This window comes from Dermacentor andersoni, chromosome 5 (assembly GCF_023375885.2).
Source record: "Dermacentor andersoni chromosome 5, qqDerAnde1_hic_scaffold, whole genome shotgun sequence".
NCBI classification, from domain to species: Eukaryota; Metazoa; Arthropoda; class Arachnida; order Ixodida; family Ixodidae; genus Dermacentor; species Dermacentor andersoni.
In genome coordinates, this window is record NC_092818.1 from 86,372,596 (window position 1) to 86,399,807 (window position 27,212).

Genomic DNA, 27,212 nt, shown 5'->3' on the forward strand with positions numbered 1-27,212 from the left:
CCGATTTTTCTTTTGGATGTTTGCAAAATAAAATGTTATTTCTCGCACCCATCTCGTCGTGATGTCGCAGCGAAAAGAGGGAGGGGGGGGGGGGGTCATTCTAGATTTTTCGAATCTAAGCACCCCCCCCTCACTTTGGGCATCGCGATCATGAAAAAAAGGGGGTGCTTAGAATCGAGTAAATACGGTAATTCACACTGGAAGTAACAAGTGTTCTTGTTGTTTTTTTTTTGCTATTTCTTTAGTGAAAGCTGCATTTTCCTGTTACTAGCCGTAAATTGTCACCTGTGTCTTTGTCACACCGACGACGAGGCTCCAGAACCTACCAGCAGCGGGACTTTCGCCGCATAATCCTAGCCATTACAGTGCTTGGACGCGAGGAACACATCATCCATCCCGGCTGGACTTTATTACATCCGCGAATCTTTTTTCATTCATTTAAGCAACCTTATACGCCCGCATCCCCTATCCCTGTATGCCCTGAGGCATTAACCTTCGCATTAACAACAACAAAAATAGTTGCGTGATTTGAAATTCTGACCTACCTACGTTAATATGTTGCGCACTATGTACACAATCCTTACTAGTACTATACTGATACTAAAACTGAACCTCACACTTTATTGCCACGTGGTATTGTTACTTTATTACAACGTGTTATTACCTGCGTTATTTTCTGCAAACCATAACGTTCACCTATTCTATTGTTACCCAAGGACAAGCTCAATAACTTCATTTGTATAGATTAATATATAATGTGTTACAATTACATCTGCACATGCTTCATCTGTCACGATTCGCGACAGTATCTAGAATAAACAAATTAAGTTTTCAACTAATTAACAAAGTATGCGAATATTCGAAATTTCGAATACAAACTGAACAGTCCCTGCTATTCGACTCGAGAATTTACGATTCGAAATTGTCGAATATTCGTTTCTTCATACAGGACATTAGAGCCTGGACGAAAAAAAAAAAGGATAGAAGTGAGCACAGTCTCTGTACGGAGCCACCAGTTTCCGGGCGAACGCACGGGGCAGAGGACTTCAGAGCAATACTTTCCAGGGATTCAATAAGAACACCTCGCTTTTAGGCAGCCTGCGTACCAACTTTCTGTTTCGATTTTTTTTTTTTTTACTTGGCCCGTCTCCACCACGTTAGCATCTCTTTAAAACAATATGCAACGTTTTAGTATCAAGTTTTTCTACTTCAATAAGCACAGCACATTACGAGCATATGTTGACGCGCTGCTCCGTTGTTTCATCACTAACATTGTTCTGCTCCAGATAAATAAAAGCAGTTGTTACTCATTTACAAGCTATAACTCAGTTGTTCGGACTGCCAAATGAGAACGGTATTGCACATCTATGCCCCCCGTCCCCCAAGCAAATGTACATATGCCTCATATTTTCACCAGACGAACTCCGCGCAGAAATTCATATATCACTTTCTTTAGAAATGAGGAAATCTTCTATATTTGATTCAATATCTGGGAGTCGTTTTTTCTCGAATGTTCGTGTTCTATTCCATAAGACAATATCAACATTCAAATAGCGCTAATAAATGCACATTCAGGCACGCAGAGGCTTCACGGTGTGCAGCCGCACGTTGCAACAGCATGCCGCTAAAAATATTTTTAGGCCTGTTCTAGCCGATCAAAAACTTTAGGTAAAACGGCGGTCAATGTGATGTAATAAATGTGAGAGATAAAGCTCGCCAGTTTCCGAGACGGTCGTTTCAGGCATCCTCATATCCGAAAACGGCATAGCAGGAAATGGTTAACGTTGCGCCTTTATTGCATATCTATACTTCTCGCACATTAACCGTTCTTGAAATTGGCAGAAGACGGCCGCCCTCGGAATCATCGTCCTTGTGCAGGTCTTGCGGGTTAAGAAAAAGGGAAAAGAATAAAAATAAGGTATGCAAACGACATAACGTTCCATACTTTAGATGACAAAGCGCGTCCCATTCCGCTGGAAACATCAACAAGACGGGCTATGTAGACGTGGAAGCCTTCCGCACGAGTAAAGAGCGCGGCGCAGGCTTTTTATGGCTTCGGCGTTGCGCTTTCTCGGATCTCATAATTGAAGCCTTGCGGGACGCCTTTCTGCTTTGGTTATCGCGTGCCTTCGAGACTGAACTTGCAATATGTCCGCAGCATTCGTTTGGTCATGAGCTATTTTGCAAGTCTCCGCTTGCCCCCGTCTTCTCATGCCTATAGCTGTCAGCTTTTTTCTTGTTTCCCTCGAGAAATTGCTCGTTGTCTTCGGTCTCTCATTTTCCCCAGCACCTTTTTTTCTCTTCTTCTATTGTTTCGTTCGAACTAACTTTCGAACGAGTGTGCATTTTATTTTATTTTTTTGCAAGAAAAGCTGCTTTACGTGGTCCGATTCTTCATCAGGCACCGTTACGACTCAGACATCAAATCTAAAGAAGAGAATGAAATAGCGAAAAAAATTCGGTGCCATTCCTAAAGACCCACTTTTGTGAACTGCAAGCTACGGGGTACTGCAAGCTACGGGGAACTGCAAGCTACGGGGAACTGCAAGTCATCCCAAAGTGCATTTCGAAAGCCAATATCGTGAAAGGTAGTGCCATATACGTTCTCGGGATTCCGGCTAAATGAATGCACGTCGAAAGCTCAGCGACCTCAATGTCCGCAATTGAAACGCTTGCTCAGTGTAACTGTTCAAAGTTTTCTGCAGTTTCAATACTCAGCTTATTGCAACTTCTGCAGTGTACTCACGGGGGACGATTGAACGGCGAGTTGCTTAACTGGGTCTCCTGAAAACACGACGTATTGCCCGCGCGCATGCAGAAAGTCTTTCCCTATTAATATCATTACGAGCATTAGGACCACTCCATTTATTTAGCTTTTATCAATGAAGTTCTTTTCGTTATTCAGAATGCTTCTTTTCTTCTAATGCCGTTGGCGTCAAGATTATTAAGGATATGTATACTGTTGATGAGCGCCACATCCCGCCGTCTGACGTGTTTTCTTCTTCTAAACGGTAATAAAAATATTTTTGAGATAATAACCTCACCTTGAATGCTGCTGAGATCAAAGTCATCACTTTCACTGAGCAAAAAAGTAAGCATTTCTTTTTCTTATTCTGTAGATTACCTGCTATTGTGTAAGGTCCGTGAGACCGATGATCTCGGTGTTCACTTTGATAGCCTATCTGCTACAAGAGAAATCATCGGTTTTCGGGTGTCATTGTTGATCGGGACCTCTCTTGGAGCCCTCAGTTTGCCCACTTGAAGAAGAAGCTCACATCTATTGTTCACGTCTTCATGTTCACCGCCGCCAAACATGGGGATCGTCAGTGGGCTCCATGCTATAGTTATATCCAGCACTTTTTATCAGATTCCTTCGCTATAGCTCTCCCGTGCTCGTTAAAACATGCAAGTCAAACCTTCGAGAACTTCAGACCGTTCAAGCACAGGTACTACGTGTTTGCCTAGGCCTTCCGCGGAGCTCCTCAACAGCCGGAACCATTATAATGGCTCAAGACCATCCGATCACGACTTACATTAGCACCGACACGCTTAGGGTCTATGTTCGTCATGTTTCAAGGATGCAATCAAGCTCTCTTACCTGCCTGCCAGAACAACAACCACAGGCGTCCTTCTCCAACGAGGTCAGCATCCATCGTGCCTCCTTACCATAGGGCTTCACACCCTCAGCACTTTCAACCTCAGCTTTGTGGTATTTAAAACAACCTCAAGTGCGTCTTACGGTTCCAGGGATAAGAAAGAAGACCGACCTGTCTACCTTGGTCTTGAAGCAAGCAGCTCTGGATTGTCTGCACACTTTCTACGTTGACCGAGTCCACATATATACGGATGGCTCTTCCACTCAGACCAGCTCTACCGGATCAGTGGTTATATCATCACGATCAATAAGCATCCGATACAAGATTTCTCACTTGACAACATCGACTGGTTCGGAGCTTGTTGCCCTCCGAGCTGCCGTTGATTATATTAACAACGAACCGGGTAAACGGTGGGCGATATCCTGCGATTCGAAGGCGGCCTTACAATGTCTCCTGTCATCTCTTCGTCGCGGGTCCTGTGAACAGCTCGTGTCGGAGATACGAGAAATGCACCATCATATGATCGTGAAAGGACACGACGTCGTGGTTCCGTGGCTGCCTGGCCATTGCGGTACCCCGGCAACGACCTCGCTGACATAGCTTCTAGGAAAGCACATGAAGGAGCAATCCTTGTTTCTGTGCCTTTATCGCGGAGTGACGCAGCCCAAGACTTAAGCAAGCTGGCGCACCGTGTGACATTGGAGAAGTGGCTCACACCTGAATTCACCTAAGATTGACTGCATTCTCTCGACCCATCTATACAACTGCGGCTGTTACCAGGGCTTCCGCGAAATGAGGAAACACTGCTGTGCCGCTTACGCTTGGGCGTCGCATTCACCAATGCATATACGTCTTTTTTTTTTTTTATTGGAATGACTGATAGCGCCGAGTGCAATGCCTGCGGTGTCGAGGAAACTATAGAACATCTACTGCACTACTGCCCACCTTTCGAAAATGAAAGACATGACCTTTGCACAGCTCTCAATCGGTTACATAGAAAACCGTTCACCTTGAACAAGATCTTGGGACCATGGCCTTGCATATCGCAGCTATAAAAGGCCACAAAAGCGTTGCTGCGACATTTGAAAGCTACCGGATTGAGTCAGCGTCTGTGATCCGGGCTGAGTGACCGAATGATATCCCTGGTGGACTTTCCCTTCTTTTAATCTTTCCGTCCCTTTTTCCCTTTTCCCAGTGTAGGGTAGCCAACCGGACTCAGTCCTGATCAACCTCCCTACCTTTCATTTATCATTTGCCCTCTGTTGATACCTTACATTTTTCTGCTCACACTAAACGCGTTGCAGCGCATGACATGCGCTCTCTGGGCTCTGTTTGCAGCTTAACGAGAGAATACAATTCTACAGCTTGCTGCAAATTGTACACAACAATCAGTCTTCCTCAACTCGAACACGGGTCGGTGGTCTAGAATGGGACATCGAGATCCAACAGTGGCATTATCGATCGGGTCCACTAAACGTTTCTAAGCATATAACACCCCTTTGTTAACACCGACACTGAACCTTGTTCTAGCACTGTTGGATTATTGTCGCTGCCACCACTTCGCTTCCTACGTAATCGCGCTGACTTTGTTTATTTTCAAGCTCCTCCGTGATACCTCCACCTGCATTGAACTCTTCATTTGTACCATGTTTAGTTTCCCGCGCGGGATCACCAGAGAACATGGACCTCCCCATGCTCCTGCCTGTCATAAGGAACACCCAATCGTCCTCAGAATACTGAGAAATGTTATTTTCATGATCTCAGTATTTTTCAGAACTCGCTGTCATTGATCATTTCCCAACTTTGCGTTGTTTCATGGTTTCACACATTGTTCGAGTGCATTTCATCCTTCTTTTTCTTTTGTATTTATTTTTCGCCTTTCTGTATTAACACTCTTTTCATAATTGTTATATTCCTCTGCGTTTTGTTTTATGTATGCATGCAAGCCAGTATTCTGACGTTAGAATTGTTCCTGAGCACGGTAAATAAATGATTAATTGATTCATTGAATTATTATTCAATATTAAAACACATGCAGGATGTTTCGGCGAACCGTTTCAAAGATTCTTAAGAACTGCCAGTTGCAGATAGCACAATTCTAGTTTATGAGCTACATTATACATTATTATGCATTTCATTTTTTGTGCGACTAATTAACAAACATTCTCCAATTAGGCTTTTAACTAATTACCTTATGGCACGTATTGCAATTTACGAATTCCAGCTGGTAAGACTACAAGGCACATCCTCTTGAAAAGAATGGTGTGGGCGACACCATTTACGAGATTTGTGCCGTCGAACTTGCGGTAAAAATGCACTGTCGTTCCGCTTACTTTCTTAACTAAACGTCTTTTTATGCATTGAAGCAGAAAAGTAACTGGAACGCCAATGCATTTCTCCGCAAAGTTCGGGAATAATTATCTCGAAACTAGCGTCATGCTGAGAATTCGTTGCAAGTGCGAATTCCCCGGCTAGAATTGAAACACATAACACTACTTCAAGGTACCTTGCTTGGTCAGCTTGTTTTCACAGAGGAGCTGAACGAGCATGTTCAGTAGAAGACGAAAAATGTCGCGGAAGTTCCGTATTTTCTTTTTCTCTTTTTTTTAGTAATTGACCTCCCCATGTGCAGAGCAGCCAACTGGGCGAAGTCCAGTTACCCTAGCTGTCTACCTTTCCCTCTCGCCGTCGCCTATCATCCCCTGTCTCCCTGCGCCCTAACTATCACTGCTTGAAAATCTAATCGACCACAAAACGAAAGAAAGCGGAAGCTTGCTACAAGGGGTTTTTAATTCTTCAACCAAGATTATTCAGTACATTACGAAGATCTGGAACAGAAAAAAAGTGCAGATAGGTATTCTAAGAAATCTTGTAATCAAAATTTACAATCTTAGGTTTATTGTGTTACAAGATTGATAAACATTTATATGAGCGAAGCGTAAGATGTTTATTCAGAATTGTTACAATCATAAATCGGGTCGGTGAAGATATAAGGTCATTGGTTCCTTCCAGTCTTACTGTACCAGGCAATGCGAGTAGCTGTTGTTGAATATATTAAACGGGTATCACGTAAAATTTAGGCATACTCTTCGACGTAATCATCGCGTCAGCACTTAGAGATGGTTGTCGCATCATTTCTAGGCTGATCGCTGGGCGGTGTACAACATGATGTCTACTGGGTATAGTAAGGTGGAAGGCGTTTTGGGAATCACTTGACCCTCGCAAGCCACTGCCCATGATATAGGGTACTGTGCGCAGCCTTGGCTCTTTAACACAACATCCCTTCTAGGCCCTTACCTTTCATTAAGGCATTTCGCAAGCTGATATAGTCGACAATTTCTGAATGGAATTCTGAATTGTATTCTGGGGTTTTACGTGCCAAAACCACGATTTGAGTATGAGGCACGCCGCAGTGGTAATTTCGACCACCTGTGGATCTTTAACGTGTCTTGATTGCACGAGACACTGGCGATCTTGCATTTCGCTCCCCTCGATATGCGGCCGCCGCAGCCGGGGTTCGATCCCGCGACCTCGTGCTTAGCAGCGCAACACCACAGCCGCTAAACCACCACGGCGGGTCGAATATTTATGTGCGAAGGTTGCGGGTAATGTCGTCACCGCCGTTGGCGAAAGCATAGACGAGGTTCTTTCGACACGCTTCCAAGAATTGAATGTGTCCGTCTCACTGGAGGAACTGGACGCTGATCTGGCCACCTGCATGCGTTCATCGCTCCCAGGGCAGGACGGCATCATACACGCGGCTTTATGCCACCTAGGTGAAGATGACCGAAGTCGACTTCTGGAATGTTACAGCCAGTGGTGGAATGATGGCGTCGTTCCTGAAGGGTGGAAGTCCAGCCGCTTGATACCACTCCTGAAGCCTGGAAAGCAGTCACTTAACCTAGCATCCTATCGACCCACTGCTCTGTCCAGCTGCGTTGGGAAGGTCATGGAAAGAACGGTTGTCACACGCCTCGAGCAGTATCTTGAGCGCCACAACACGTACCACGAATCCATGGCTGGATTTAGAGGATGCCACTCCTCTGCTGACAACGCTATCCAGCTCGTGACATCTGTGCAACAAGGAAATCCCCTGAAACGTATATCCGTTGCGCTTTTCCTCGATGTGAAAGGCGCCTATGATAACATAGCGCACGAAGTCATTCTAGATGCTCCAGAGAATAACAGAATTAGCGGACGAATATTTCAATGGATTCGGAGCTCTCTATTCAGGAGATCTTTTTTTGTGCGAAGTGTGGATGGCCGAACAGCTGAGCATTACACTTGCCGTGGCGTCGCGCATGGCGGTTTTCTCAGCGACACTTTGTTCAACCTTGCAACCATTGGACTTGACGAGGTTCTACCAGAGACCTCCAATTTTTCCATACGTGCTGACGACATATATATCTGCACCTCGGCAATTACACGCACCCAGGTGCATTCACGGCTCCAACAATCAGTGATAGTGGCAACGTCCTACAGGCTTGCCCAAGGCCTCAGCAGTTCGACAGAGAAGTGCCACCTCAGTCGCTTTTACCCACAATCCCATGACCCGTTACCCACTTCTATCGACCAAAAAACAATTTCATACGCAAAATTTCAACAGTTACTACACGCTGTTATTGAAAGACTTCTCATGCAGTCCCCCAGATCTCATACTTGACGAAGAGGCTAACATTTATCAACCACTTTGTAAGGTTGCTCCCCGGTAAAGCGTGGGGGCACATCCGTGGCATCTATGCTTCAATTATACAGCATGCTCTTAAAGGATACTTTCCAAATAGCACACCACTGCTGTCAAATGCGGGCAAAACTAACATCCATGTCCCATAAAGCATTCGAGGCCAAGCCCTTCGAATATGTCTGGGGCTACCTCGGTGCGATTCACCTCGGTGCGATCACCAGAGACCACTCACTAACTTATATAGCTGTCGACGCAGTCCAGGCGTATGTTCGTCATATGACCAGAATTCCTGACCCCCGTCTCGATCACTTGCCTGAGAAAAGACCCAAGGCGGTGCTTCCCAGATCAGTTGCAGCTAACCAGCACTATGTCATTGAGATACTCGCTCGCGACAGGAACGCCAACTCTTTTGTGGCGCTTGAAAAAGCCTTCAGTGTACCTTGCTGTTCCAGGAATTGCGGAGAAGGCTAGCCTATCCTCCACAGCTCTCAAGCAGATCACATTGGAGCTTTTACATACTTCGTACGCTAAACTAATCCATGTTTACACAGACGGTTCAGCCTCAGAAATACGGGAGCCATTGTTATACCATCTCGATCAGTCGTCAAATTTAAGACTTTACACGTCACAACATCTACGGGTTTCGAACTGGCCGCTCTTCGCGCTGCTGTTGATTACATTGAAAAAGAATCGCCTTGCAAATAGGCCAATATATTGTGAGCCTAAAGCATCTCTTCAAAGCGTGCGAAATTTAGGAGGTTGAAATTACGACCGATTGATGTCCCAAATCAACAAAATTTGCCATCGCGGTTCTGAACGAGGACATGATATAATATTTCAGTGGCTGGCGGGATATTGTGGCATCTTTGGTAGCCGCCTCGCCGATGACGCTGCCCGACGTGCCCATGCTGCAGCACCGACACTCCTTATTACCTTTATGAAGAGTAGACGCGACAAGAGATTGTCCAGACCAAAAACTGCAGTTACCAACAAGCCTTTCACGACGTGACGCAACACTGCTGTGCCGACTGTGGGCAGGGGTAACCTTCACTAACTCGTACAACTATCGCATTGGAATGGCTGACTCACCCATGTGCTCTAAGTGCACGTGTGAAGAGAAGACCATCGATCATCTCCTGTGCCACTGTTCTCGCTTTGATAAACAATGCCAGATTCTCCAGTGTGACGATAAGTCATTTACAGAAGCAATGGTCTTATATGACTGGCCTCACTGTTCATAAAGCCCAGAAAGCCCCTCGAGCTCTTCTACAGTATCTGAATACTACAGACTTGAGTGCCCGAGTTTAGATAGGGTGGCTTGGTTCATGTGAAAGTGCGGTCAAGACTCGTGTCTTCTCTATCTTTTTCTTTCCCTCCTCGATCCCCCTCACCAAGTGTAGGGTAGCAAACTGGACAAAGTCTAGCTAACATCCCTGCCTTTCCTTCCTTCCTCCTCCTCCTTTCTCACTCTCCATCCGCGCCCTTTACTGCAAATTACCTCAAATGTACGTACTCCAAAAATCACACAATATACGCGCGTTTCTGAATGAAGACACACAAGGCGCTTTCGCTAAATTAGAAGAACGATAAGTTTTCATTCGAAAGCTAATGTTGGCAAAGTAAAATAAAAATTTACGGAAATCCTGTTTTCAAGTACGCGCCGATAAAAGTATGCCGAATTAAAGTACAGAGAAACAGAAATACTAGGCCACAGCCATGAATAGGATTATGTGTTTTCAGGTAAAAGCAAAGAACACCGACAGAGTATACGACAAATTTGTTATGCGAAAATCGGTGTTAACGGGAAAAGATCGCAGTGACAGAAAAAGGAAGCCTGCGAGCCATTAAGCTCAAGCATTATGCAAATCTCAAGTTTCATCGGACGAAAACGCCGGAGGCTTAGCATATATATGATTGCAGCATTAAAGACCGGTGTCTGAAAACCGGACATTGCTATTTGTTACAGTGATGGAGAGCACGAAACAAGCAAAGGATTTTTTGTTTAATATCAAGGCTGGCATGAAGGCCTCTAGTGTTCTCTTTCCTTCATGATCTTTCTTTTTACGCGTCTAGTGCCCGTAGAGCTGTCAAGTGCACACTTCAGTTACCTCATCGTACATAGCAGGGCCAGTACTGCGCACATTAAAGTATGTATGAACTTTGCCTCATGTAGTGAATGCAAACTATGATCTCCTGTGCCTCATAACAGTGACACCAAAATCGCGCGTTCCGTTCATTGTTTCTCAGGGCATTGGTTACCAACTAAACGAAACAAGCAAAGGGCTGCGGCAGCAGGGTTGTGCTACAGATATCGCCGGAGATCAACTCTCAAGTAAACTATCAGCGAAAAAAAAGTCGCAGTTTCGCCCGAAAGGCGAAGCATGGATTGCGAAAGCAAATTATTAGACAGCTATACGAAGTAAGGAGAGTAGTTTTATCGGCCGGGTAAGCTTTCAAACATTCACTTACTCACTTACGAACTAAATCAACAAGCATGGTGTCAACCGCGCACAGTCAAACATGAACACATCCCACTCGATGATCGTGGACACTCGCTTTCAGGATAGGTCCCGCGCGGCCCCGCTCGGCCGCACCATACGCTGCCGCCGTCGGAGAAGAACGCCCCCCTCCCCTGGATACATCGTGAACGATGGAAGAAAGCGCGTTTCCTCCCCACTTTCCACCATTGCGCGCGCGAGATAGAGCTACTATCGTTGGCTCACCCTCGCACGCTTTCAGTCGCACATACAGCATACGGCGCGCGGTCACGATATTATCGCACTTGGACTTATGCGGAACATCACAGCGACGCCGACCACGCAAATGCCCCTGGAGTGTCTATATGATTGCTATCGCAATAAAACGCCAGCCACTCTTCTAGTGCTCTGAATAGACACCGCAAAACACCCTGCAGGTTTCATACGAAAAAAAAAAACATACAAGCACCTAAAAAAGCTACAAACACGTATTTCAATCAAAACCAATCAAAGGGTGCTACTTTACCCTAGATATCCTACGAGGCACTTTTAAGAAATAAAAATAATTATGTAAGGATGATTATGATAATGTTTAACAATAAAATAAGACAACGCTTAACTTTACCCAGCGGGCACGTCGTGTCAAGAACAAATAGAAGTGTGCCGGATTAACTTAAGATTGTGTGGGTTTTTTCAACGTGCACTGTAGTATCAGTGCATAGACGTTTTCGCACTCGGCTCCCCTCTCTTTGTTTGTGACCACAGCGACCGAGATTCGATCGGCCTACACGTGCCCAAAGGGCCTTTCTTTTTTTGCCAGCGACGTCGCTTAGAGGATGAAAGGCTTCCCACCGAACCATCGTGACTAGATTAAGGGAAGACGCATCCTGCAAACGCGGTATCTCCAGACCATGCCCCCGCGCGCCGTCTGAGGGAGAAAAAAAATGCATAACAATGCGATAAAGGGTAAAATATTCAAAACAACTCAGCCGTTTCTTTCTAACAGCCCTTATCGGGCGCCTCCAACCCTTCATTGTGCATACGCGCGGATCTTTAAGGTGCATTTTCAAGCTTGTGTCGGGGCAACCAATTTAGTTCCCTTTTGCTCTTGCAATATTTTATACTGCAATCAACGCGTTGCTCAGCACAACCGATATAAATAAAAGAAAACGGCAGTTTCGCCCCAAGGCGAAGCATTGAAAGTGGTAGGAAGTTCTAGCGTGTCCCTCGAGCTCCTCGCGCGTTGTGCTAACAATACGCGGAGGCGACATGACGCGACGCTGCGCGCAAGACAAGAACTCCTGCGCCTCGGGAACAGCGCCCCGGTAGACCCCAGGCGTTTCACAACGTTGGCACTATGAGGCACGCTGGCAGCGGCGCGGCAGGCACCACGCCTTCGTGGTGCGCGAGATGACACCGATGGAAAACCGTCGGCGTGTGTCAGCGCTTAAGCTTGGCGTTTACTGTAGCAATTCTGCCCAGACCAGCGTATACGCGACGGTGGGTCATGCGCACAGATCCTCAGCAGGAATGCTAATGTGCGCGCGAACAACCCTTATACTATTAACGGAATTGTTCGGCAGAGCCAACCGGCTGCGCCAGAGCCCATTCAGCAGAGCGTGACGGTGCGTCCCCTTGGCGTTGCCATTTTCGCATGCCACATCGCAGTGCGCGTCTCCGGAGGCTTCCTATTGGCCGTTTCACATGCCACGACCGGATTAGCTCGGCTATGCCAGGATATATGTAGCGAAAGCTAAGGCATAGCATGGTTAGCATTGGTCAATCTTCATTGCAAGTCCAGGTTAGTCTGGTTGTCTAGCTATGTTGCGGCGTTTAGCCAGTCGTTCGGCGCGCTGTTCATCTGTTTCCTGGGGGATTCGTTTCCTCTTCATCTCGTTGCGACGTCGATTCGAGGCCTTCTCCTGCTTATCAGAATTATCGCCGTCCATACTGCCGCCTCAACTGCGGTTGCGGCGCACGCGAGCTCTCCTTTTCAATCCTCCGACGTTGTTATCAGGCATGCGACGCAGCTGGCGAAGCTAGCGGAGGCGAGCGCAACGACGAGGAACGCGGTGTAGGACGCGGTGTGACGAGGAACGCTGTGTGACGTCATGTGCGTCCTCGGAGCACGGCCACGGCGAAATCGCAAGTTCGCGGCCAGTAATCGCTGTCGCCGCTTGCGTCGCACAGCGATTTTCGTTGAAAGCTTTCACACGCGTCGGCGACGGTGCTCTTTTCGTCAGAGCGACACCGCAACTTGCCCCCTGCTCAAACTCATTCGCACTTGTATTGTTAAATAAAGTAACGCGAAGACAATTGAAATTCTAGCATTTTGTTTATTTATTTAGAAATAGTTGTGGTCTTTTTAACATAGTTTTACCTATATGATTTCTGAATCCGCAACTGCGGATATGCTGACGGAACACTTTGTGAAGTAGACATCGATAGAAAAGCCCCTCCTTTGACGGCGCGTTGCTGACGCCTCACCCAAAATCGCGACGATCGCTGCAGCGACTCCGCGACGGCGCAAGCAACTTGGCAGAACCCGGTCGCGGTGCGGCACGGTGGTCACGGCGGGAAGTCGCCGTGTCGCTGTTTGAAAATCGCGCCATCTGATACAAGCCTAAAACCACTGCACGCGCACAGGCTGCGCATGCACCCTCGATACCAGGACGTACAGCACGTCCGCGCCGACAGCGCAAGCATGCCTCGAGTATCCCTACATTGCCATCACAACAAGAACGAACTCTGCGAAATCTGAAACCCATTAAACATAATTTATGTAAATTATATGCTCCGTGGACTACTGACGCTCCGAAAATATTCGCAAGTGATTTTCTTTTCGCGTTGCGTACAGCACGCCGAGCGATTATGGCTGTGTCCCGCACATTCCGAGCAAGCATAACGCCTAAAATATGTTAGGTGCCTTATGCAATATGCGAATTATCATTTTGTGAACTGTGGCCATTCTTCGACATGAACTTTAGAAGGCTGAAACACCGCAAGCTCTTTGCAATATGCTGAATTCGTGACAAAATATTTTGATCTGCCATCGGAGTCATTGTCCCACCTTTCCTTGCTGAAAGCCTCTTCACGCGCAGATTAAGATACCATAAGTTCCTTACTTAAAAAATTAAAAGTGGGCATGAGAACACTAGACGCCTATAGAGGAAATTTTATTACATTTGCCGGCGCCTTCTGCTGCAATTCTCATTATATCGTGAATTGCCTGAAACTATCACGCGCACTGCGATTTATCTCTGAAGAAGTTTGATATACGCCGACGTGCGTGATATCAAGTCGATACTGCGTAATAAATTGTATTGTTTTGCACAACTTTTTTTTTACTGCTGCATGATGTCACAGTATCACGGGCAGCAATCTTGTAAGATACCCAGTTTTCGAAGAAGTGTCCGAGTCCTCCGGCACTAGCATGTAACCACGTAGACCCACAGAAAAGCACAGTTACACATAAACTAATTCTCACACTATATAACATGACGTTCAAAGTAACGCGAAAGTGTCAAGGGCCTTGTGTCGCAGAAAATCCGGTGTCGGTGTCCGCCGTCAGCGGCGTTGCCAGTCAGAAAAAATCGTCCCGAACTACAACCACGCAGGCCCTCCGCGTGGCGCATAGATCTTACTGAACTAATTGAATTTCTCAATAAAATGCGTCAGAAAATTCATAAAGTCCGACTTACACACAACCTACAGACATGACAGCGTCGGATTGTAATTTGAGTATATGACAAAACATAATTCTGTTACACGGAAACTCGCACAACCCCCTTTTTCCTTGCTTACGGGGGTATGAGCCATTGACGAGTCACTGCTTGTAGCCTCTGCCTTACGAGGGTGTGAGCCATTGCTCTGCACTGCCGTCGGGATCGGCCCACCATTGAGTTCTAACAGGCTCCGTGTCGCAGAACATCGGGTGTCGGTGTAGGCGTCAACGGGGCTGGATAACGCCATCGCGTTCCATTCTTAAAGGCGAAGCTTAAGCGTCCTCGAAGTTTTTTCACGAGGCACCATTATTCCTACAGGTCAACTCCCATTATTACATCTACTAATGCCTTCAAACACTCCTTTGTTTCCCACAAACAATGCACGATACCACACCCACGGCATATTAACTGCAAATTACATGCTCCACTCTCTTGAGCGGTATTGCAGCAGATGACAATTCTTTCCTTCTGGTTCTGGTCTTTGCCCTCTGTTGCATTTAACATAAAACGTGCGTTGGCTACTATAGTTTCTATTTTCGTTTCTAGTTTGCTGCTTCAAGGTTTAGCAACACAGGCTTTATTAAGGCGCACAAGCATCTGAAAGTGTACAGCCTTTCTACACCATCATTGTCATCTGTCAACTATTGAAATCCACTCCTGCTTGGGCCCAATATAACCTGCAATATCAGTATCTACCTACCTAATAAATAAATAAATAAATAAATAAATAAGCGAAACTGCATGTTGCTCTGACAGTACAATTCCACGAATGCAAATTTTTTATAACAAATTTTCGATAACATCAGCAAGCAATTACCTCGGGCTAACTTTATGGCAGACCTAAATATTTCTCCCGTATGTATGCTACAGGCGCGCGAACATTCGCAACCCTCCAATAACTAACCTTCGAATTAGATTCGGTCTTCCAATCGAAAGTTCACTATTTGCGCATGCCTACAGTTCTCGCATAGTTTTCGAATAGTTTTCGAACTCCGCGCCACCAAACTGGAGCAAAAGTGCGGTAAATGTCTTCCCGGCGGCAGCCGTAACACACGATGAGTTACGCAGTGGAGCCCACTGCAGGTCGCTTAGGGCGTTTCGCGGGCTGAACTGCTATCAATCGCACTCACCGAAGAGTCCTGAGCATTCGAACCAATAAATGTTCCGTGTGTGCCTTGATTCAACAACGCCCTATAAAGTACAGCGTGCTGACAGAAGCTTGCTGACGTAAACATACGAAGATAGTTTCATCGTTGTATTTCAATGGTTGAAATGGCTGCTAAATATGAACGAACTATTCTAAAATTGCCCGCCATTCAATTCGAGCCTCTTCTGGCAATATGCAATTCCTATTCAATTCTGTCTCAAAAATTATTATGCACACGCCGCTGAAGACGTCAGTAAAAGCAGACACAACTATAATAAGCAAATGCATAGACAAGCTTAATTGGCTTTTAACCTGCCGTCTAATATGTCAGCACGAAAGGATGGAACACAGAATTAGTCCTTAAGGTGTTCATGAAATATATCTTTTCTTTTAACGAAAACGAGTAGCTGTCACCACTCTAGCTTTCTAAAATATCTTAGTTCAATTTCGATTATGAAAAAAGATGCTTCATCGTCTGCTATCTCGTCTTCGTGATCCTGCGTTCTGCTGCTTATACCAGTGTCACCACCGCGTAACTGGCCAAATTGGAATCTTTATATGAAATGAAGGCGTTGCTACGTGTTCGTTAGCAGTGGGCTGGTGGTTCTCGTCCATACATTTATGTGGATACCACGTTGCGAGCATGGATGGATGGACGTTATGAGCGCCCCCTATGAGCGCCACCAAGCTCTTGCTATTATACTGCCTAATGTCCTACCTAGGTTAAAAAAGAAAAAAAAACTACTATCAACTCCTAGAACAAAATTTTCTGACCTCCTATTGCGAACTTTGCGTTTGTACGTCTCCTTTTTTTTGTAATTTCCCTACTTTTCTTACATCAATCTTCCAATTGGCTCTTAGTAATCTCTATTGTGGACATGTTTACTTTTCCCCTGCTATCGCTGAACCCAAGGGCTGCAAGGGGGCCAGTGGTGCCTAAATCGACCGCTGGGCAGACGTCTTCACATTCTAATAAAACATGCGCCATCGTTTCCCTAGCTTTACCGCAGCAAGCACATGCTTCTTCCTTCTTATATCTCACTTTATAGGTGCGTGTTCTAAGGCATCCCGATCTCGCTTCGAAAAGTAATGAGCCTCCCTTCGAGTTATCATAAATTGTTTCTTTCCTCATGGCAGGTTTCATTTCCGTTGCCGCCACCCGAGATTATTTCAGCCTCTCTGAATTTCCGCTTGACGTTCTTTTTTCTTTATTATGGAAATGAATATTAAGAGAGGTTGGCGCCTTTATGGTGGCACCGGCTACTCCTTGTCACTTGGCAAATGAAACAAATTTTCGTAAAAATGGAGAATAGCGACAAAATATGGCACTAAGTAGAACACTGGATGAATAAAAAATATACAGTCCAACAGTACATGAGTCGCAAAGTTCTGTGCATTAGTTCAGTCCACATACACATATAAAAAGTCAGATATTTTGAACAGCCAGAACACACAACACATGTACTGCACTGCCAATACAGAACAGAATTATACATAGTGCGTAAAAGTTGCGATCACCACATAAACCAATTATGAACCACGAACATCGTTTGTGTTACTCATTTAGCGTATTCGGATCAGCTGATACTTAATATTTTCCCAAAATGTTGGCGCCCTCCAAAACTTTTTCAGAGCAAGAAGCGCTCTTTTTTGAAGGCCCGCAGTTGGCCATGGGCCAAGTATCTTTTTTAGAGTGAATAGTCTTCTGTCTAATATCAACAAATTAGCTTGCAGTACCGTTCTTTGTGTATCGTATTTCGTGCACTCGAGAAGAAGATGATGCACATCTTCGTCTGGATGGCCACAAGAACACTGCGGACTAGAGACACGTTTTATCCTGTACAAGAAGTGTTTCGTAAATGCAGCACCAAGACGCAGGCGGTGTACCAATGTTTCAAATTTTCTGTTGTCTCTTAGATTTTCCGGCATTGATAAGTTTATACATGGATCTATAAAATATATTTCCGAGTTTTTAGTTTGCTGATCAAACCAGGTAGTTTTGTTGAGGCGACAAGAAATCTATCTCAGGAGCAAACGAACTTCACTGCGCAATAGGGGAGGATTGGTTGTCTCCGCGTTATTGTGCGCCCGATTAGCAGCTGCGTCCGCTGCAGTATTACCAGGAATATTGCAGTGCCCAGGTATCCACTGGAATGTAATTACGTGGTTCATATCGCTTGCTTTTGTAAGTTCTTTGAGTGTCTCATACAATAGCAAAGTGTTCAAAGAATTTTTCTTATTGATCTGTAGTAATGTGAGAGCGGCTTGCGAATCGCTAAAGATAACCAATTTTTTGCGAATGTCTTTCTGATGTTATGAAACGCAAAGCACACAGAATTGCAAACAGTTCTGCCTCGGTGGAAGATGTCCGTCCGGATAATTTAAATGTTTGTTCTAGCGCTAAATGTGGAATGACGAATGCTGAAGTAGATGAATTTTTATGACACGAACCATCTGTATAAACGTGGATGTACTGGGGATATAAGGAGTAAATTTGGAAGAGTGCCAGTTGTTGTGCGGCTACTATGAGCATGTCTCTCTTAGATATAATCCCGTCAACCAATAATTCTATTTTAGGACATGTTAACATCCAGGGAGGGTAACAAACATCCACTTTGCATAATTCAAATCTTGGTAATAATGCTTTATGTTCTCGAACAACATCGTGAATTTTGCTTTTGTTTCTTTGGGTAAGCGCGAGGTTTAATGGATGCTTCTCGTGTTGGGTTAAGATGCGATAAATATGTCGGCATGTTTCAACCGTTCGTATGACTGGAAATGGTGGGTGACGAGCTTCTGCAATTACTAAAGAACTCGAGGTAGCCTGCGGAACCCCAAGACACACTCGCAGCCCTCTTGCCAGTAAACGTTGAAGACGTTCCTCAGAAGTTTGCGATAAACCATGGAGAATAGGCGCCGAGTAAGCAATTCTTTGTTTTATGAGTGCGTTATGAACGTGTAGTAGTGAAGAGACTGATCCCCCCCACGCTGTGCCAGCGAGTCGCCGAAGTACGTTTATTACTGCATTGGTCGGCTTTTCAATTGCGCGGATGTGTGAAGCTCATGTTAGCTGGCGGTCAAGAATAACTCCAAGAAATTTATGCTCTTTCCCGAACATCAAAGTTTGCCCATTAAGCGTAAGTTGGAAATTATTCAGCTGTCGTCTAGTAAAAGGAAATACGGCTGTCTTTGCGTACGAAAGACTCGTGCCTCTTTCTTTTTAAATGGTGTCGATACTATCAAGACCCTCTTGCAGCGTTGTTTGAATGTCTTGTATATGAGATCCAGAGGTCCATATGCAGATGTCATCTGCGTACAGCGAATAATGCAGACCAGACTGGAGTTTTAGTGGCAAGGTTGCCATGACACAGTTGAATAAAAACGGACTGAGAACACTGCCCTGCGGAACGCCCTGCGTGATGCTGTGATAATTACTCTCTCCTTCGATTGTTTTCAAAAATATTTTTCTGTCTTTCAAGAAATTTGATACCCATCGCGATGTTCGACCGTGTAGGTCAAGCTCTAAGATACCAGCAAGGATGTGTATGTGACTTACAGTGTCGAATGCTCTTTGAATGTCTAAAAATACTGCTACTGTCACATTTCCGCAACTTCGTTCATGTTCGACGCATGTGGCAATGTCTAATACCGAATCCATTGTACACCGATTTTGTCGAAAACCGGTCATTTAATAGGAAAACACATTTGTGTGTTCACACCACCACTGCAGTCGACGGTCTATGATCTTCTCCATTAGTTTGGAAAAACAGCTTGTGAGAATGACGGGTCGGTAGGAGTCAAGACAAAGGGGAGTCTTTCCTGGTTTTAGCACTGGAATTACCCGGGCTAATTTCCATGAATCTGGCAGAGTCTCTCTTATCCAGATATCATTAAATATCTACAAAAGAGCCATTCTGCCTACTGGACCTAGGTTCTTTAACATCATATACGTGACACCATCTGGGCCTGCGGTTGTCTTTGTACGGCATGACGAAAGAGCACATTTCAATTCATTTAGACTAAATTCACAGTCAAGTTGAGGATGTTGTGACATAAAGCACGCACGAACTTTCTGTTCTGCTAGTGTTGTCGAACTTGTAAATTGTAGGCAAGTAAACGGAATTCCTGGTCTGGATATAAGTTGACAGAATTCGTCAGCAACAGATGTTTCCGGAGTGCTTCGAGCTGCCACAAGGGCTCGGAAGGGATGGCTCTGGGTAACTGGACCACTAAAAGATCGGGCAACTGAACATATTTTGGGAACTGGAGTAAACGGAGACAACGACACGCAGTATTCTCGCCACCTTCTCGTACCTAATTTTTGTAAGCGTCTGCGCGAAGTTGACTGAACTTTCTGTGCCATCTTGTAGTCATCCAGCTTTCCATTGCGGCGGTAAGCCCGTTCTGCGCGTCTTCTAATTGCTCTTAGACATTCATATTCCCCGTCGACTGCAACGTATTCATTTGGAACAATGACTTGCTTTGTGCAGATCTTGTAAGACTCGCACAATATATTTGCAAAACTTTTGAAAGCTCGGATTTTCGCCCAATGAGTTACTTAAATGGTGACGAAAACTTTGCCAATTAGTATATTTTGAGTAGCGCCGGGTCCCCTCACTCTGTATGAGGCGATGTTTTACCAAGATCGGAAAATGATCACTACCGTGCGTTTCTATGTCCGTTGACCATTCAACGCCATCAAGAAGGTCTTGTGAGCATAGCGTAACATCTATACAGCTTGAGTTACGAAACCCCCGCAACAACGTTGGAGAGCTGTTATTTAACACAATCAGATTACTTTTTTCTGCGGCAGGCTCTATAATGCTTCCACGGGAGTTGTAATATTCACTGCCCCAGATGACGTTATGTGCGGTGAAGTCCCCACAAACCAGCACATGTGAGTTTGCAATACCAAACACATTCACCAAGCTGTATACTGATAGTTTGCTAGCACATTGTAGGTAAAGACTGATCACTGTGACGCTTGTATTTCTAAAAGATATCTTGCATGCTACGAACTCCGGTATATTTAAATCGCTCGACTGTATTAAATAGAACGGCAGGTCCTTTCCCACGCACAACGTCGCTCTGCTACTTCCAGGAATGCACGATTATTTATATATAACATTGTTTGAGAGACCAAAGTCATCTCTTACGTCTGCCTCCTGTATACATAAAACAGGACAGTTATGTTGAGCTAGTAGTTTGCGAAAATCAGCTGACTTATTTCGAAGGCTATTAGCATTCCACTGAAATACGAAAACATTGTTGTAATGATTATTCATTGTAAGCCTGCCGTGGAGCTGTTGGTGGTTGTGGAAGCACCAACGATTCCATAGAAAGCAGTGCTTTTACCTCTGGTAGGTTGTTTGCTTGTGGAATGGCAGTTAGAATTGCTTGCAGAGCTGTGAATAGCACGGGCAGGATCATCTGTGCCACGGGTAAAGACGCGTAATCACCAAACGACGCTGAAGCTCCATGTGTGCTCGAAGCAGGTCGCTGAAGAGTTGACTGAGATGGTCGCTGGGATGACTGGCGTGGTTGAGGCGAATGTTGAGGTAGTCGCTCAGATGTCAGATGAGGTTGCTGTGTCAATGGCTGAGGGCGTTGCTGAGAAGGTCGGCGAATTTCACTCGAAGCCTGGGCAAGATGAGTAGCATTCTCTGGAGGTGGATCATGTCGCTCGCTGTCAGAACGTTGTCGACCTGAGTGCTTTAGAGCTGCATAATAGTTCACCTGGACCCCTTGCCCTTTTTCTTTGTTAGGAGTTGGAGGCGCGCATCTTACAGCATCAAGGTTGGGTGGGGCGCATTACGAGGAGGCAGCCTTCCGTATTTTAACTCATGTCTGCGTAACCTTGAGGCAGCTCTGCTCTGAGGGCACCCGAAATAGGAAGCTGTATGGTTTCCGCCACAGTTGGCACAATTTGGCTGACACACAGACTTGCACTCTGAGTGGTTGTGGTCTTCTGAGCATACCTTGCAGCGACGCTGACTGCGGCAATTCTTCGGTAAATGTCCAAATCTCTGGCAGTTGTAGCATTTTAGAGCAGGGCCATGATATTCTTCTACGGGGTGACTCGTGAAACCTAAATGCACTCGTTGGCGCATTGGTTTGTCTTCTCCTAAATGGAGGATGACGGTTCTCAGAGGGCGTGATTCTACCGCTCCGTCTTCTTGGCGATTGTAGCGCGCCTGACGACGGGCAGATGTCACTCCAAAATCCTTTAGGAAGTCAACCAGTTGTTCTTCCGTATACTCAACTGGCACATAGCGTATCTTGCCAACCTTGGTATAAGACACCGGAATGAATGGCTTGACTTCCAAACCAACCACTTCGCTCATTGACAGTAGATGTCTTGCAGATGAGACTGAAGTAACGTTGATAGAGAAACATCCATCTCTATTAATGCGGAATGATTGCACTTTTTCCTTTGCTGCGGAGACTATTTCCGACGCAGCGCGGTTTGGATTCACTTGCCAGAAGTTGCGTCCTTCCTGTGAGGGTCGAAAAACAACTGGTATTCCCTCAGGCCGCTTCTTTTTATACGTTACCAAGGAGAACGGCGTTTCATCGCAGTCTATGTCTTCATGTTCACTTAGATCATAGGTAGATGTTTTGTCGTCGGCAACCCGTGGTTTCTTGGCTTCACTTTCGCTTGTCTCAGCCATATCTACTGAAGGTGCGCTGGAAGGTAGAGCAGCGTTTAAAACTAGCGTCGCTGGCTTGGTGACATTGGGCGCTTGTTGTGGCACTTCCGAGTGCGACGCCGATTCTGCGGCACTCATGCGCCTAGGAACGCGCTGTCGGACATATGGCTCGTGCCGGTGTTCTTTGCTGCCTACCGCCGTGGTAGGCGTAGATGCGCTGCGGGGTGCAGCAAAACCACGCGATATTGTGCGTGATCTTTAGCACACAGGAATCCCACGGGATGTCTGTTCTCCCTAGACAACAGTGAAGTCTCAACGCAGCACTGATTCTTCGAAGAAAACAGAAAATAATATCTCACCGAAGAAGAAGCGGCCGCTCGGAGGGACTTCTTAATTGCTGTGTTGCTCCCCACACAGCAACAGTTGCTGGTGAGCTTCCTAGTTATTTTCCTCCACTGTGAATTAATGTTATTCCTGTACAAATACGTGAACAGCCTCCCAGCCCATTTACATTCTTCCATATTCCTCAGTCGTTCTTCATAATAAATTTTACTGTGAGCTTCCCTCACTTCAAAACTAGTCCAGCCCATATCACCCTGCACAGCTTCATTTGTAGTCTTCCCGTGAGCGCCCATTGCGAGGCATCCCACTGACCTTTGGTTCCCATCGCGTCCTGATTGTACCCCTAATTTAAAGCAAACAACCGCATTTCCAAAAGTAAGTCCTGGAACCATTACACCTTTCCACATACCCCGGAGCACCTCGTACCTATTGTATCCCCATAGCGCTCTGTGCTTCATTATGGCTGCATTTGTCTTCCCCTTTACTGTTATTGTTTTTTTCCTGTGTTTCCATATATCTACTGTCTTCGTTTATCCATATACCAAGGTATTTATATTCTCTTACCCGAGGTATTTCCTGGCCCTGTATTGCCACTGTCTGTTCACTGTTTACATTGACTACCATAACAGCTGATTTGCTAACACTAAATTTCAGACCTAAATTCTTGCCTTCCTGTCGACAGATATTATCCAGACGTTGCAAATCACTTTGCTTGTTTGCTAGCAACACAATGTCGTCCGCATAAAATAAACCTGGAAGTTGCTGCTCTACTACTGTACCCGCCTGTTTGTGTGAGAGATTAAACCCGATATTACTTCCTCCTAGCGCCCTTTCCACCCTCACCATGTACATCATAAACAGCAGTGGGGATAAAGGGCACCCCTGCCTCAGTCCCTTGTTGATATCAACTTTCTCCTCGCTCCTCCTCCCTTCCCATTCAACGCAAACGGTATTTTCTAGGTAAATCTCTCTCAAACGCTGTAGACAATCGTCACCTAAGCCTTCCCCTTCCAGAATATGCCGCAAAATGTCGCGGTCTACGTTGTCATACGCCCCTGTAATGTCTAAAAAGCACACATATAACGGTCTGCTTTCTACTCCTGATGTTTCAATACACTGAGTAAGAACGAATTAGTTATCATCCAAAGGCCTACCTATTCTAAAGGCATTGTGAAGTTCTCCCAACATGTCATTATTCTCTGCCCATGCTTGCAGCTTTAATTTGTTTGCCTGCATTGCTAGCCTGTATATCACCGACCAATGTGATGGTCAACGGTCCATACGCGTGAATTTTATCTTGCTCCTTCTTACCTTTATAAGGTAAATTCATTCTCCTTTGTCGCCAACTGTCTGGTATTCATGTATGTTTTAAAATTTAAAGGACATGCGTGACCACCGCCCCACCTATCGGTCAACTGATCACCGCGCTCGATGAGTGTTGCTATCGACGAATGTTTCCCGTCTCGCTTCGGCAGCTCACGCGAAGGGCCGTTGAGATGTTGCTTTATTTTTTTTCTCTTTCTGCGTCTTTATTACCGCTCTGGCGAAATCGAACGATAAGCGTCCCGCCGCTGAACTCAATTTCTCAGATCTTACGTTTAGCTACGGCTCTCAAGCTTTAGAAAATGCGCAATACAACCCGTCACCAGCTGATGTTGCATGTTTAGCCGGCTTCTTGCGCTACGTTGCTTCTGAAACTGAACTAAACGTTAAACGTAAGTAGAGCGCTACATATTTCAATCACTTTCGTTTTTAAATGTATTTTTTTCACTCGTAATTTAAAATGCACTTATGCAAGGGATAGCAAATACACGAGTAGCCAAAGTCTATATAGCTCGCGGTTGCTATTTTAATATCACGTATTGCAACCGAGATTTAATAAGAGGCCTCTAGGAAACTCACGGCGCTAATAGTTTTCCAAATCGCGCGGTAAGGCAGTGAGAAAATAACGGTATAATAATTGTTAGCGATGAAATTAACACTTCAATGAAGCAGCTACCGCGTTGGCATGCTGCGTGCGAGAGCTGTTACAAAACATTTTAGAAACGTGAAAGGAAGAAAGCTAAGCAGCGTAATGGAAGGAATAAATTTTAAAGCATAGGATGGTGTCAGCTGGAGCAAGACAGGAGTGATCGGAGGTCGATGGGAAAGACCTTAGCCAGCAGAGGACATAAGATTATGATGATGATGATGATGATGATGATGATGACGACAACGACGATGACAGTGAAGACATGGAATCAACCAAACATGTTGCTGGGCTGGTTGATGTAACGTAATAAATATATGAGCTCGTTACCGCAAGGACACAACAATGAACAAAGAGATGTCTCAGAACACCTGGGTGTCTGGCGGTTCGCGCTGCTGTCTTCGGTGCGAGCGCCACGTGAGGAAAAACTGATTATTTCAAGGTTATTAAATTTCAGCACACGGTAAAAATACGGTAATTCAGCATGCTATATTCGTTACGGCATGCCTCGGCAGTTAGGTACCTATTTGCTTTTACTCATTTGTCTTTTTCTTTATCAGACATAAGGGCTCCATCACTCTCGTGCTTTCTTCGCAGATCTAAAACAAAATACTCTGCGCAATCGGTAACGGTCAGTCGGTCTAACGGTCACTTCCTGGGTTAGCGAGTTTCAGTGTTAGCCGAAGTGCGCGTAGTTTCGTACAGTATATGTTACGCGGGCACAGGAAATTAAGGAATCAACCGCGGGAAGCCAGGAATCACTATTATTCTTCTACTTTTTCTCTTACGCACCGCAGTAAAGCAAGGACGTGTCTATAGTCTTCACTTACAGAAGTGCCACGAAAAAGTTTCCATCGCATGAATGTGGCACTCGCTGCTTGAGGGCCACATTCGTAGCTAAGAACGGCTCGATCAATTGCCTTATCAGGCGACGGGAAGCCGTGAGAGGAAGCCTTGTTCAGGAACAACGAGCTCTACAAAAGCGTGATGGACATTACGCACGCGAAGTTAACTTCAGCATGTCACGCGACGGTAGAGGACGACGACGTGCGGTCCCACGGGGTGAACTCACAGAGCCGAAAACGCCGTTAGTATACGCAGTCAATGTTATCCGCAGATCTATATACGCCATCGTCAGTGAGAAGGTGTTTGTCCGTAAAGAGGTCGCGATGTCACACGATCGGCGAGGCCAGAAAGCAGCGGAGTGTCACGTGAACGGCTGGCCTTCGCGTGATCGTCATGTGTAGGAAAGCCAGAGTCGTTTCTCTGTGATCCCATGGTGAATAAATGAAAAAAAAATAAGAAGAGTGGGTGTTCAAAGATGGTTCGGAACCTGCTCTGGCAACGTGCTTCCATCTATTCTTCTCTCTGCTGTTACATCAGCGACCCTAAGTAAATGCAGTTTCAGAAGAAAAAAAAATATGCTGTAATGATAGCTTAGCAGACGTGCCCTGAAGCATTTCACTAGCGGGAAAATGTAAGTATTTGCCGATAAATTTGGTGAGACGAGAAAAAAAAACCCTTCCAATCGCGACACCTACTCAAGCAACAGATTACTGAACTATAGCCGCGTGATGCGAAATTAACACTCCCCCCCCCAAAAAAAAAAAAATATAGACACACGCTACGCACAGGACAAAGCCAGCACCTCTGTCAGCGCACCTGTCAACGTGCAAGACCAACTCACCGTCCGTCTCCGGAGCGCCCCGCAGCATGAGCTCGCGACACGTGGCACAATCGAAACTGCAAGTCAGTGCTCCCCGCGCCGCCGTCTGGGCCATCACGTGATGCTCGGAGTATCACCAGCAGCGAAGGCTATCATCAGAAGCGAAGGCAAGTGGGCGTAACTGGGAGTGAAGCCGCCTCAGGCAGCCCAACGAGCCAGGAAACCGGCGGCGATCAGCTGACCGGCGCTGGGTCGCATGGCCAACCGGAGTTGCGGCGGCAGCGGCCGGCCGGCTACCGGGTCCGTGTGCGGCTGGCGCTCGACTCCTTGAGCTCGGCTTGCGTGCCACTCGGCCGCGGGCACATGCGCACTGGCCGGGCCCGCCGCCGCCGCACCGGGCCGACGCCGTACCTACGGTGGGACACACACACACACACGCCAATCGATGAGGCCCCTCGCTCTCTGGCTCTGCGGGATCCCCAGGCCACCACCGCCCTACAGGCTGTACGGCGTGCACCGCCGAAACGTGCGTGCCTTCCGGGTGATGTTTATTCTCCCGCACCTCTTGCCTTTGTCCACCCCACCGACACGCGTAGCTGCGAAATTGTTCGGAGCCCGACGAGGGGGGAACTTCTCGTCGTGAGAACGAGCGAGCGTAGCTCTCCATCTGTGGACGTGCGTTAAGCGCGCGTCTCCCTCAAGCCGAAACAACGCCTCGACACAACGAAATCGCTTTACTACGAACACCCAAATGCACGCTGTGCGCAGCGACAAGTTCATGTATGAAGATTTTCTACTCTTTGGCAAAGAAAAGCAGACAAGGCGAAGGCCTATTAGGTCTGCATTAAACGTTTCTATTTCTTCGGTTGAAGCATTGCGTAGACTCTTTCTAGCGAAATCTACTTACTCCATAGACATACTTAAATTATGATTTTCGCAGTGACGGGTTGGTGTCA

At 46.0% G+C, this 27,212-nt stretch overlaps 1 protein-coding gene across 2 annotated transcripts in view; it reads right to left on the bottom strand.

The window, feature by feature from the left end:
• LOC126530835 (atrial natriuretic peptide receptor 1-like) overlaps nt 1–27,212 on the bottom strand; it is a 363,348-nt gene that overhangs the window by 308,271 nt on the left and 27,865 nt on the right. The window contains exon 2 of one of the 2 annotated variants that reach the window (XM_050178129.3): nt 26,278–26,667. The exons of the other annotated variant lie outside the window; for it this stretch is intronic. Within the exon in view, the coding sequence (XP_050034086.1) occupies nt 26,278–26,371 (94 nt within the window). The 5' untranslated portion in view covers nt 26,372–26,667. The remainder of the gene's footprint in view (nt 1–26,277; nt 26,668–27,212) is intronic. 2 annotated transcript variants of the gene reach the window in all.